Genomic DNA, 12679 nt, shown 5'->3' on the forward strand with positions numbered 1-12679 from the left:
AAACAAAACTTACCCAACCAAAATGAGAGAAATTAATTTGAATGTTACAAAACAATAAAGAATTAAATCTTCTACGATGGATTAGAACTGAAATGACAAAGGGGTCAATACCGAACTAAAATCACACTGATTTACCCCCAAATGTCGATCACATAAAGTAAATTTAAAGCGTTCCAAAATTTTCCGACGGATCTACACTTGCAAACATTTACCAATTTCCTCTATTTTTGTTTATCAGGAAATTCTCATGCAACTGATGTTGATTTTAAATCTTAAAATTTGTCTTAAAAAAATCCTGATGTTAATTTTTTATCCAAGTCAAAAGTGAAGATTGTTTTTGTTAAAAATCAACTTTGCCGTTTCTTTTTCTCGCTTTTATTACTGAAGAGATTTTTCTTCTTCAAAATAATAATAATAACCATAATAAACACAATGGTAATTACCATAAGTTTTTGAGATTATTGCACAAATTCACCTGCGGATCAAAATTTCTGCCGGGGCAATAAAATTGGAGGTTATTGCTTGTCACTGAAAATTAATTTCGGCTGGCAATTTTAACACGAAACCGAGGACAATTTCTCTCACCCCCAAAATCTGTTTACTTGTGGTTTCTTTATTTTGAACTCGGGACCTATTGAAGCAAGAAAAACTCTGAACTGATAATATCATCAAATATTACAAATCTGACGCGTGATGTCACCAAAGGGGGTTATAGAACCTAATTTGCGCGCTAACTAACTAGCTTGAATATTTGAGTACTTTATTTAATTAGATAGACCCGCAGTGGATAGCAAAGCGAGCGCGTTCCTGCAACGCTCTTGCAGTTTTTGGTCTTTGCAAATCTCGGCTTGCGGACGAAAATGGCAGAAAATTCTACAGGTACTGCATATTCGGCTGAAAGCACAGAATTGGACAGTTTTATGGTAACAAACCCATCCACTGCTGCAATTCGCGGTGGCTCCGATTACCAAGATGTCGATGTGGAAAATCCCAGATGTTGTAACAGCCAGCGATTAATCGTTGGAATTATAGTTCTACTTGGAGTTATATGCTTGATAACTGGAATCGTTTTAATCTCTTTGGCAAAAGATAAGGACGAATGTGATGAAGAACAGAAACCAAACGGACAAGACAACGGAACTGCAAAAGTGACCTCTGATGTTTGCGCACCGTCAGACGAGGCTGTACGAGTTTCGCTATATGAAATTCTTGACAAAATTCAAACAGAAACATTTGCACTAAATCCCAATATATTGCTGTTTAAGCCGCAAACAACGAGTGAAGAGATCCGACAACATTTTAAACCCTACGATCCGACACCTTCCGAGATCAAACGAAGAACCGACGAAGCTTGGCGACTACTGGCGGAGATCAACGAGACGAATGTCGAGGTAGCCAAACTGAAACCCCGAGAGAGGAAAGCGCTATCGCAGGTGAAATTTTATCTTCGGCACGTCTTCGGTCAACCATACGACGGCAATTACTATGCAGGCGATTGGATGTTAGGCCCAAATTTTTTCTGCTGGCAGCCAATTTGTTCCATCGGAAGAGAGATGTCTGACCACCTGGCTTCATTCGCGCCACGAAATACAAGCGATATGCAAATAATTCGTGGAATCTTGGAGGCTTACAGAAAATCAATTAGCCAGTACATGGAAAACGTGAAACTGGGGGTCAGGACTGGAATGGTTGGCTCGGTTGAAGAGTGTCGAGGAGGACTGGATTCCTTGAAGGGAGTCTTCAGCTTTATTTCCGCTGACAAAGCAGGTAGGCTTCTTTACTATAGTTAATAATTACTTGTCAAGCCATCGTATGTTTAGGCCTAACCAAAAGTTAAGATCTCAAGTTTACCCTTTTTTGCGAAAATTGAATAGTTTAACAACAATGAGGGATAAAGGCGTTATGTTTGCCGACGGTTTAATTACGTGGACTGAAAAGCTTACTTAGTTATAACCTTTTCGTTAAATTAATAAATTTATCTGTGGGGATTCATGTAAACAAACAGAACTCGTAGCTGCACTGATTATGGATCCCTCTGACTTCGCCTTCTACTGGCAAGTCAAAATATTTGGCCTTTAGTAGTTGTTATTTTGAAGGTCCTAAATGTCGTCCAAAATTTAAATAGAATAGGTGGTCAAGGTTAATTGAAGTGCAGTACCTTTTAAAGGGCCTCGTATCTTAACCGCTTTTTGAAAAGCCCAATTTTATTTTTTTTTCGTAGGAAATCTAAAAATATTGTTTTTTTTTTTTTCATTTTTTTTTTTTTAGATTATATTTTTTTTAGGTTTTTTTTGGGGGGGGGGGGGGGGGGAATATTTTTTTTTTTTTAAATTTTTTTTTTTTTTTTTTCCCCTCTAAAAAATTTTTTTTTTATTTTTTTTTTTTCCATAATTTTTTTTTTTTTTTTTTTTTTTTTTTTTTTTTTTTTTTTTTTTTTTTTTTTAAAAAACCTGTAGCCTGTCGAATTATCATATGAGGAATCCAGGAGATATAATATACTGATTATGATAAATCTGCAAATATACCGGTTAATTAACTTAGTAGTTTGGAAAACACGAGACCATTTGGCGAAGAAATGAAATAATTTAATGTGGAACGATTTCAGGAGAAAGGTACGCATTCTTTGAATCAGTTGTGAAGAAGAAATTCATGAAAAAAACTCATTTAGAAAACTCCAACTTCCATGCCTTATTAATAGGCGTCGCTTTAACAGCACCAGAGCAAACGTTAACTGCAATTGTTTAATTTCTTCATTGTTGAATTCAGCTGTTGTTTTGATCCATTGTTAATTAAAAATATTTGTATAAAACGGTATGACGCCTCTTGAACAACGGGCATCGAACTGAAGCTGTTTTTTCTTTTGTTCGCTCGCTCAGTCAATTTGTTCGTTTGGTTGTAGAAATTAAAGGAGCTATATCACGGGAATTTCGCCGATTTTTGGTCTAAACTGTTCTGAAATTAGTGGTAGGCAACTTAACCCATAAAAACATTATCTTTGAACATCTAAAGGAATATATAACCCCCGGGGGGGGGGGGTACTCCCATAAATTTCGGATTGGGGTGTGCCGCCAAGGTTCTTAAACCCTGACCCTATTTAAGGATAAAGAAAGCGAAAATTGATACCCTTTTTAAGGCCCAAAACCGAAAAATAACACCCTATTCAAGGAGAGGAGAAGCGTTCCGTGACGACCCAAATAACGGCTAACCGCGCACGGCAAGACACAAATCTTTATAAAATCGCCTTACCAATACCTGAAGAAACCTTTTTCTTTTCGTTTAGCTGGGCGTTTATTTTAGCTAATAGAATTTAGGTACCCTATCTGAGGATCACACCGGGAACACATTGCCAAAAGGAGCAAAAATGATACCCTATTTAAGGACCGAAAACCTCAAAAACCATACCCTATTTGCGGATAGAAATCAAGCTACGTACGGCTATAAATATCGATTTTTTTTGGAAACAGTAAGCCTTACTTTTTCAAGAGTTGCAATCCGTCTCCATCTGAGCCATCCGCAGCTAAACATGCTCGTTAACAGTTTCAGTGCCCTAATATACCTTATTATAATTTTCAGGTTTCCTGTGACAGAAATATAAATTTTGGATGCTCAAAATTCTGATAAAATCCGTGACATAGTTTAGACATTTAAGTATATATAAAATGTTTTGATGAAAGGACCTCTAAAAGGTCTTAATGCTGAAACATGAATAGTTAAAAATGTCACTTTTACTTCTCACTCAGGTGTGTTGAAGGAAGCATTTGCAGCGAAGTTTCTTAAGCCAGATTTTTATAAAGACATGACACAAGAAATGAAAAGTGAATGGCAAAAACAGACAGGCAAGAGTGTTGTGAATTCCATGAAAGAATTCTTGATTGAAAATGTCGGCGCACCGATGAACAAATTGCTCAGGTAAGAGTTGCTTTATTTCTAAAAGCTTGTTTTCATATAATCACCCCGAATCGTTTCAATCGCCTCTATCGCTTCAAGAAGTTTTCTTGCGATCGAAGCGATTATTTTACACAGGCGATCACGCATCTGCGGCGATTGGGGCGATCACGATCGCTTGGATCGCCCGTGTTCTATCCCTCTAGCTCTTCCCCTTCTTTGCCGTAAAACTGCAATAACTTAGAAGATAGGAGGCCACGAGTTGTGCTCTTCCATAAAAGGCTGTCATTTTGTTGGATCTAGAGCTACAATGATTGCTTTTCGTAGGTCTTTGCTCATACTAGGCGATCGGGACGATCATATGAGAACCCCTGATCGCTTCCAATCGCTTTGATCGCCTACGATCGTCTCAGTATTTGCAAACGATCGATGCGATAGAAACGATCAACTTGGAACTCGTGTGAGCGCTCTTCACTTCTGAGCAACAGGCACGTATACGTGGGGCAGGGCGAGACCCAATCACAGTAGATGTAGAATCCCAAAGCGGCCCAATGCATAGCCTGCGTAGCTGGCGGGATTCGAGTGCGAGTGTTTGTTTTAAGAGGGGCGGGGGAACGGAAAAGAGAGGGAACCGGGGAGCCGGGAAATTTTTTGGGGGGGGGGGGGGGGGGGGGGGGGGGGGGGGCGCACCCCCCCGCGGGGGCCCCCCCCACCCCCCCGCCGGCTCCCCCCCCCAAAAAAACCCCCCCCCCCCCCCCCCCCACGGGGATGAGTGCATGAAATTAGAATAGATACGCAGCTGGGATAATTTCAATACTAACAACTCTGCACCGGATCTTTAAGGAACTTTGTCACGAATTTTAGCCAAATTTAGATTAGGATAAAATCATCTCATATCCAACAAACGCCAGATGAAAAATTGTTTCATTTAAGGGGCTATGTCACGCAATGTTAGGCAATTTCGGCACTGACCAACTGTTCATAGAATTAACTGAAATATCACAATAACGAAAGCCAAAAGGGGGCATAACAGAAAGCCAAAATGGGGAATGGATGGGCAAAGTTCGAGAAGATTAAATCCAACGTGCGCTCGCGTGGAATAATTGTTCACTACACGAAAAAACACATTTGTTTATTTTCAGCTACTTGGAAAACGAGCACATGCGCCACTGTGTTCCGAGCAACATATCCAGCGGTCTTTACAACCGTCCTCTGAAGTACATTTACACTGACGGCAAACCCGACATATCACAGCCGACCTCTCAGAACCTGAGCACGGGAGAGATTTACGGTGGACTTCAGACATATGCCAGCATTTTGTCTTATTTTACCACGACTGACATGACACCTGACGAGGTTTACAAGAAAGGATGGGAGATGGTGAATAAGACATATCCTCAGGTATTTTGAGCTGCGAGATGAGAAATTTACTATCAGAGCACCAATAGCGAAGTACGCGAGGTCTAAAAATAGAATGCAAATGAATATAACCGCCACAAGGCTCAAAAACATCAGCGTGTTCTGAAGGAAATAGAAGGAATCTAGGCGAAGTTCTCGTCTTATGAAAGTGTTTTAGGGATACCGGCTGCTTTAGAAAGTGTTTTAGGAAAATCGTCACTCGTGCGCTTCACTATTAGGCCTATTAGGGAAATCTTTGTATACATATTTGCCTTATTAGCATAAGAACTTCAGTTTCTGATCGAGCCACAAAAATATCAGAACTTAATGTATGTTGAAAGAGCGTGTCACGATTAACTTTCGCTATAAATTTGAGCTTGAATATTAAATACCTTTTCTTGCCGCGGGTTTGGAAACTCAAAATTTTTCAAAGAACGTATAGACTGGAGCGCTTTTCCCTCCAGAAATTTTGCAGTTTTTGAAAGCTAATATTTCCTTCAATATAACACGCAAAGAGCTGAAAATGTCGCCGATTAAGACGTTTCACAAGCTCTTTTAACTTCTGGAGTTATTTTGGATATAGCAAGATGCTTCTCTAGGCAATGACATTAGCAATAAATGACATCAACAAAGATCGCCATATACACATCCTGTTTATACCAAATAACAGCGAAATGATGAAAAACCTTCCAAATTTTCGACAGAAATATCTACCACTTTGAATTGCGTTGTGTGCATTGTGAAAATTAAGGATGAGACCTGTTTGGAGATTTAGGCGGTGTTACACACTCAGACATCTTTGAAAAATTGTGTCGCACTGTTTTGTTGCGAAAAATTAACGGTTTTAAGAAACGGTAACTCGGAATGAGCAAGTTTTGCAGCATTACTGGGGAAAGTAGAACGTATTTTCCCTTAAATGATCTCCTCCGACGTTAAGGTGTTCTTTCTAGCAATAAACGCCCATATTCTAATAAGCGCCCAATCCCAATAATTAAGTCCAATAAGGGGGCCTATTCTAAGAATTAAAGAGTATAAAGCTATTAACCTCAAACATTACTTCGTTGGATGCGCAATCGCCATAATCTGTTGTTTGTTATTTCTTATCAACAAGATCGTTTCATTGGCGAAAAAGATAACAGGAATAAAAGATACAGAAGCCGCAGTGAAGGAATTCAAAAAGAACATTTCATCCCAAGACATGTACTTCAACAAAGAACCATTACCAGCCAACGAGACAGGCGAACAAGCTTTCAGACTGTGCAATTCAATTGAAGGCGCTATGAAGTTCTGCCCGAAAAGATGGGAAACTTTGCAAAAGTGGTTCAAGGCTTCCAGGGAGGTAGTTAATTCAATGTTTAGATGCCACTTTTAAGATATGGGTTACTAGCTAGCCTCTTTGGCCCTCTTCTCTAGCTTTTGCCTACTTTCTTACATGTTTAAATAAAAAACTTATCTTGAATTGAATGATTATGGTACGTGACAGTTCCCTTGGAGATTATATGATAAATTACTACCCATCGCTCCACGAACTGGATTGATCGTTTTATCTCTCATATTTCTAAATTTTTGCTCGTTTTATTGTGCTTTTCACAGGCAATGAGTTTTTTGGAACCAAAGACGGTAAACATGTTTTACTTCACTGGTAAACAGCAGACCACACCCAGCTGTCCTGTGCAACTTGTGCCTGATTTCAATCCGTCCTCCGCTTCTCAAAGTTACATGAACAGTGATGCGGCGTGCTCAGAAAACTGCAGGTAAGGCAGCCAAGAGTTATTGTCTACAATTTTGGGCAAAACTAGTTGAAACAAACGCATTTCACGCATTTTTCACAAATTTCCTGACCTGCAAGCAGGTAAAAATAATTTATGCTCCTCTCCCCCTACTCAATGTTGTTTCTTGAGGTTTGTGGTTCGACAGGCTTTGTTTTGAAAACACTAGAGCATTAACAACATTGAAATGGGGGAGGGGGGTTACAAAACTGAACTCCGTAAGCTAAATTAGTTGAAATGTGCTAAGCGTTTCAACAGTTTTATCCAAGATTGTAGCAATGCAATGTGTACAAAGGGCTTCAGTTACAATGCTGCATTGCTCTCTGCACGTGTCGCCTGCCAATGATGCAACAGATGCAAGCCAATATAATTTTACTCATTTATTCCGCACTGTGGAAAGAAATTTTGTTATCTGTTTCTAAGCTTGACAGAACGCGACGAGAAAGCCATTCAGCTCCGACACTGACAGATGAACATCTGATAACCCAAAATAAGCATATTAAATTTAGCGTTTTTTGGGAATTCGTCCGTGGAATCGCCGCAACCCATTTGTGCAGGGAGAGGCAATGCAAGACTAATGAAGCATGTGCATGGAGAAGAAGTATGTTTAATGTTGGCCCAATCCTCAGCCGAACACAGTTCCACAGTTTATAATTCTCTCTCCTAACAGCTCTGTTCATTGTATTTTTGTAGGTATCATATTCCTTTCTTTTTGGAAAACATGGGTCCAATCTTCAGCGAATGGAGTGTCAACGCTCACGAGGCGAGGCCTGGGCACCACACACAGGTAAGTTCATGAGTTCTGCAATGCGATAATCTGTCCTGCATTGAAGATAAGTTAAGCCATGGGAGCGAAATAATAATTAATGAAAATTAATTATCAAAAATTATCCCTTTAACTATCCACTCACTGCTAACAAAACAAATCGAGACTTCAACTCAAACTCAGGGAATAGGCAATCCTTAGTTAGTGATCTAACACTTTAACTTCTGAACTTATTATCTTTTTTACTGTCTGTTCCAGGCACAAGGTTTTGTTGAGCATTTTACGGACAAATGTGGCGGAGTGATCAGTTGGGTTAACCAGGCCACCCAGTCCATAGCGTTTGCGGAGGGCTGGGGCCTCTACGCGGAGTATCTTGTCGCTGAAGACACTGACTCATACAAAGACAAGTTGTGGCAGAAATATGGGGCACTTAAATGGAGGGTAGGTTTATAAGTTTGGGTACCCGTTTCCCATCTTAAAGTTCTGGGCATTATTGTTCATAAACCGATTTAACTTACTAAAGATTAGTGACAACTTTGAATCCGGTTTCAAAGTACCTTATAAAACCGTAAACTAATAACTTTAAGTTATTAGTGATCTTTTTTCTCATTAGTATTAGATCAGCTCGTATAAATTTGGATAGTGGCTAACTGTAACTAAGAAAAGGTTTGAAACGGCGGGAAAAAAAACCTTTCGGGCTCCAAACGACTGGGCACTAGTCTTAGTACTATAGGTTTCTTTATATACCTTTATGGTGGATTTCCACTGACGCTTAATTAAGAGAGAATGTATGAACGACTTGTGACAATGTATGAACGACTTGTGTACACGTGTACGCAAGTCGTTCATACATTGTCTCTAATTTTTTTCACGCACGTAAACGCAGGTAAAAAATTACGCATCAGTGGAAATCCAGCATTAGAGAGGATGCGTTGCATATGCGTGCTGGAGTTAAGATCGAGTCCTGCCCGAGAGTTTTGTGTTGCGTTTACTCTCGCGACTTCTCTTCACCCACGTGTGTAAAAAGATGGCGGCGATCGGTTGAAGTAGCAATCTGGGATAGACATAGACAAGCATCCCATCCAGGAAGGGGGGGGGGGGGGGGGAGGAACAATATTCTCCGTTCGCTTAAAGCTTTGAGCGCAAGAAAACAGTCCAAACAATAATGTTTTTTTCGCTTTTTTTCCTTTTAGCTGTGGCGTGCACTTCGTCTTGTGCTTGATGCAGGGCTCCATAGCAAGGGCATGACCCGACAGGAGGGACTGGATCTTCTGGCTCAATACGCTTGGGATACTTCAGATGTTGCACGGAAAGAAATGACTCGTTACCAGTCCGGGCCGGGTCAAGCCAGCGCATACATGATTGGTCAGCTGATGATTTTAAATTTGAGGGATTATGCTGAAGAAACATTGAAGGAAGAGTTTAACTTGAAGGAGTTTCATTACCAGGTAAAAGCGCGCGCGCGCTGTTTTTAGCTGCCGATTTAACAGAGATATTTTAAAATTCTGTCGTCTGTTAACGTTTTTCGCTACGAATGACTGCTCATTTTTCCACCGTCGTAGACAACGAGCTCAACTTTTTTTACGAGCGACCCAAAGTTTAATAAGGGAACGATTCGCCTTTAGGAGCAAAACATTTTATGTGGATTTTTTTTTACAGTAAAGGTAAACCCTTCATATATCTTTCATAATTAAATAGTGCCCCTTTCACATGGGTCTGTCCATTTCGTGTGTTCGAGTTCGAGTTATATTTTCGTGTTGTTTTCTATTTTGTGTTCGTGTTAAAATATCGAGTTCGAGTTGTTTGCGGTTATCTCCCCTCTTTTTTTTTTGCGGTTTTTTCCCCCCCTTTTTTTTTGCGGTTTTTTTTTTTTTTGTTATAAGGACCACACTATGCCTCCCCCACTGGGAAAATTTTCCCCCCTCACTCTATATTTCTCTCTCCCTCTCTAAATTCTCCCTCCCCCTCCTTAATTTTTCCCCCCTTTCACATATCTACAGTAGATACACTAAACTTTACACACGAGTAACCCCCAAAAAAGAAATGACTTTTTTCCTTACAAGAGAACATGGCCATTAACCTTTTGGAAACATGGGAAGAAAAGGAAAATAAAACTGGCAACACAGGAAGAAAACCATACTGTAGTGAACAGGGAACATCAAAATCGAAGAAATATTTTCGCGAGAACACGGACTGAACCACAATACAAGTGACAATGTTTTGTTGGGAACAAGGACCCCCTACCCCCTACCCTCTGGGGGCGCTCAGGATATGACGCCAAGTCGAGCGTTGACTATTAAATGGCGTGTAGTCAAAAATGGCACAGCCAATCAGATTCATGAGTTCGCAGCATTTGGTTCAGTTTTGCTTGAATGTAAAGGGAATTCCTTTTGAAGAACTACTTGGTCTTAGCCACTGGATTATTACAAAACAGTTATCTCTTATAAGAATAATTTTCATCTGCTTTTTTGTTATAGATTCTCAACCAAGGTTCTGCACCATTGAGCTTCCTCGAAAGTCACATCAAGCAGTTTGTTGCCTGCAAGTTGGATCCTAAAATGTCCGGTTGTGAGTTCATCTTAAAACCTGCAAATGTTGATGCTATAAAGAGTTTTGAAAGAAAGGACTCTTCAGAACACTTAAGCTATTATAAATGGCCATACCCAAGGAGGCATTACGTATGATAACCCAGCGCTATTTAACATTTAGTGATCGCTTTTTCTGAAGCTAGTTTTGCAGTGCTATATTGAATTAAGTTTGGCTTTGGACGGAAAGAGCTGCACAAAAAATTAAAAAAAATAATTAATTAAATAAAACACCACCCCTTAGTATTAAAATATGTTACTGAATGTAGCTCTTCACATTTTTGCATGTAGCAGACCTCCTGTTTCAGGGCCGTAACTAGAGAGGCAAGACGAGCGCTGCCGCGGCCCACAAACGACGGCCCAAGTGAAAAGATGACCAGGAAAACAGAAGACGGCAGAGCGCAGAAAACATTCAGGGCGGCCCCCCGACCTCCAGCAAGATGCCCGTCTCTGCAAACGCTGGAACGGCCCTGTGTTCTACTTTTATTGAAACATTACTTCTTCAGACCAGGGTGGTCTGGGCGGGGTCGGAATCTGCTTGCACGAATTTTAAATGTTAATTACAGATCTTTGTGACTTTAGAGCGGTTTTCACTTGGTGTCGAAAGTTAATTGCGTTTGCTTTGGTTTTGCATTGCTTCGCTTAGTGATTGGCTTAAAAATTCGCGCCACTTTCTCAGCCAATCAGAACTAAAACCAAAACCAATCGTGACTCGCCCGCGCACGTTTTCCCGCGCTTCGTGCCGTCTACATGTATTTGCTTCGAGTTTTGATTGGTTCACTGGATTGTCTGTGTCCTTTGTGATTGGCCAGAGTAATTACTTTGGTTTTGGTTTTACGACACTCAATTGAAAACTGCTCATCTGACGTGTCACTGTTTGTGAAACTTAATATTTCTTCAACGTGCTTATTACTATTGGAGTTACGAGGTGGGGGGAGGGAGGGGGCGAAGAGGGGGAGGGGGACGGTAATAAACCCGGTCTGAACAAGGTTGAATTTACTTTTTTGATGCACAAAAAGATGTTTCAGCACAACTTAGGTCATCAAGGCTTTTCAATAGCACTGCGATTTAGATTATCTTTAACTCAGAATTAATTAAACAATCAATTCGCAACAGTAGAAAATCACAGCACATTATAACAAGACAAGTTTTTAAACTTGTTAATTAAAATTTACATTTCAACCCTCTCTATTCCATTATATACAGCGAAGAAGATCCGTTTTCTGTCGAAATTGCGAACAGCTAGTTCTGCTATTTTAAAATAGTGTCAAAGTGTGTTTTAGAACGAAAGGGGGAGGGAAGAGGAGGTCGATTGTAATTGTATCTTTATGCAAAATAGACAATTTTCAGTCATACGTTTTTAGATAGCCCATTTTGCCACTGAGCTGGCCATTGAGTTGTCGTCGGAAATCATAAGCTTGTTAAAAAGATTCACTTTCAATGACTTTTATTTAAATACTGTGATAATAATATATTAAGAATTACTTCAGCAGCTGAAGACGGAACCAATGTTGACGTTTGAACATGAGCTAGGTTCAAAATTTTCTGACACGTTTTTCGTTTCACATTCGACGATCAAGGGATGCTTGCAGTCTCGACTAGCATATATATTTAAAGGGACTGTGTCACGGCTGAGTAAAGTTTATATTTTTAAGTTTTGCCAAATACTTGCTATGAAACTACACGTTTGCAAAGAAATTACTCCAATGGATCGAAATGTCAAAACTATAGATTGATTGCAACCATATGTGTCTCACCGGGCGTTACAATTTAAAGTTACATGCAAACGAAACTAACTTTGAAAACTGTTCAGCCCAACAATATTTCAAAAACCCATATCGCAATCCATTTCAATCTTCGTCACTTTTGGTCATCCGTTCCTTCGTTTGTATTTGCTGTGTCCATGAAAGAACATTTCAATAAGTTATTGAAATGTTCTATCATTGATCTAACATTAACAGGTTATTTTTTATAATTTTACCGAAATTTGTTGGCCATTTCCGATGCGTAAATTTGGCTAAAATCCGTGACACAGTCCCTTTAAGCATGCAGGAGCCACAGCAAAAGCAAATTACGGATTTTGGCTCCCAATGTTTTTTTATATTTCTTTTAACAATGAGTGTGTTTGTTATCTGTCCTCATTTTCTTCATTCGGTTGTGACTTTGCTTAATCTCATCAAAACGCGACGTTAACTAAGGACCACTAAGAGAACTAAAACGAAACACATTACTTATCAGTCTACTCCACAGTAGGCCACAGGGTACCCTACTCACAG

The 12679-nt window shown here is 39.8% G+C and overlaps 2 protein-coding genes across 2 annotated transcripts in view; one reads left to right on the forward strand and one right to left on the reverse strand.

Annotated features, from left to right (window-relative positions):
- The window catches only part of LOC144653546 (tubulin-specific chaperone A-like), a 74996-nt gene that overhangs the window by 46539 nt on the left and 15778 nt on the right, over positions 1-12679 (reverse strand). The gene's annotated exons all lie outside the window — the stretch shown is intronic.
- Positions 709-10702, forward strand: LOC144653363 (uncharacterized). The gene is made up of 9 exons (XM_078513341.1): positions 709-1767; positions 3741-3909; positions 5028-5286; positions 6395-6622; positions 6877-7037; positions 7746-7839; positions 8077-8259; positions 9012-9266; positions 10296-10702. The coding sequence occupies exons 1-9, from the start codon at positions 861-863 to the stop codon at positions 10500-10502; spliced, it is 2463 nt and encodes an 820-aa protein (XP_078369467.1). The 5' UTR covers positions 709-860; the 3' UTR covers positions 10503-10702.

Source organism: Oculina patagonica, chromosome 1 (genome assembly GCF_052425735.1).
Source record: "Oculina patagonica isolate OP01 chromosome 1, crgOcupat, whole genome shotgun sequence".
Lineage (NCBI taxonomy): Eukaryota > Metazoa > Cnidaria > Anthozoa > Scleractinia > Oculinidae > Oculina > Oculina patagonica.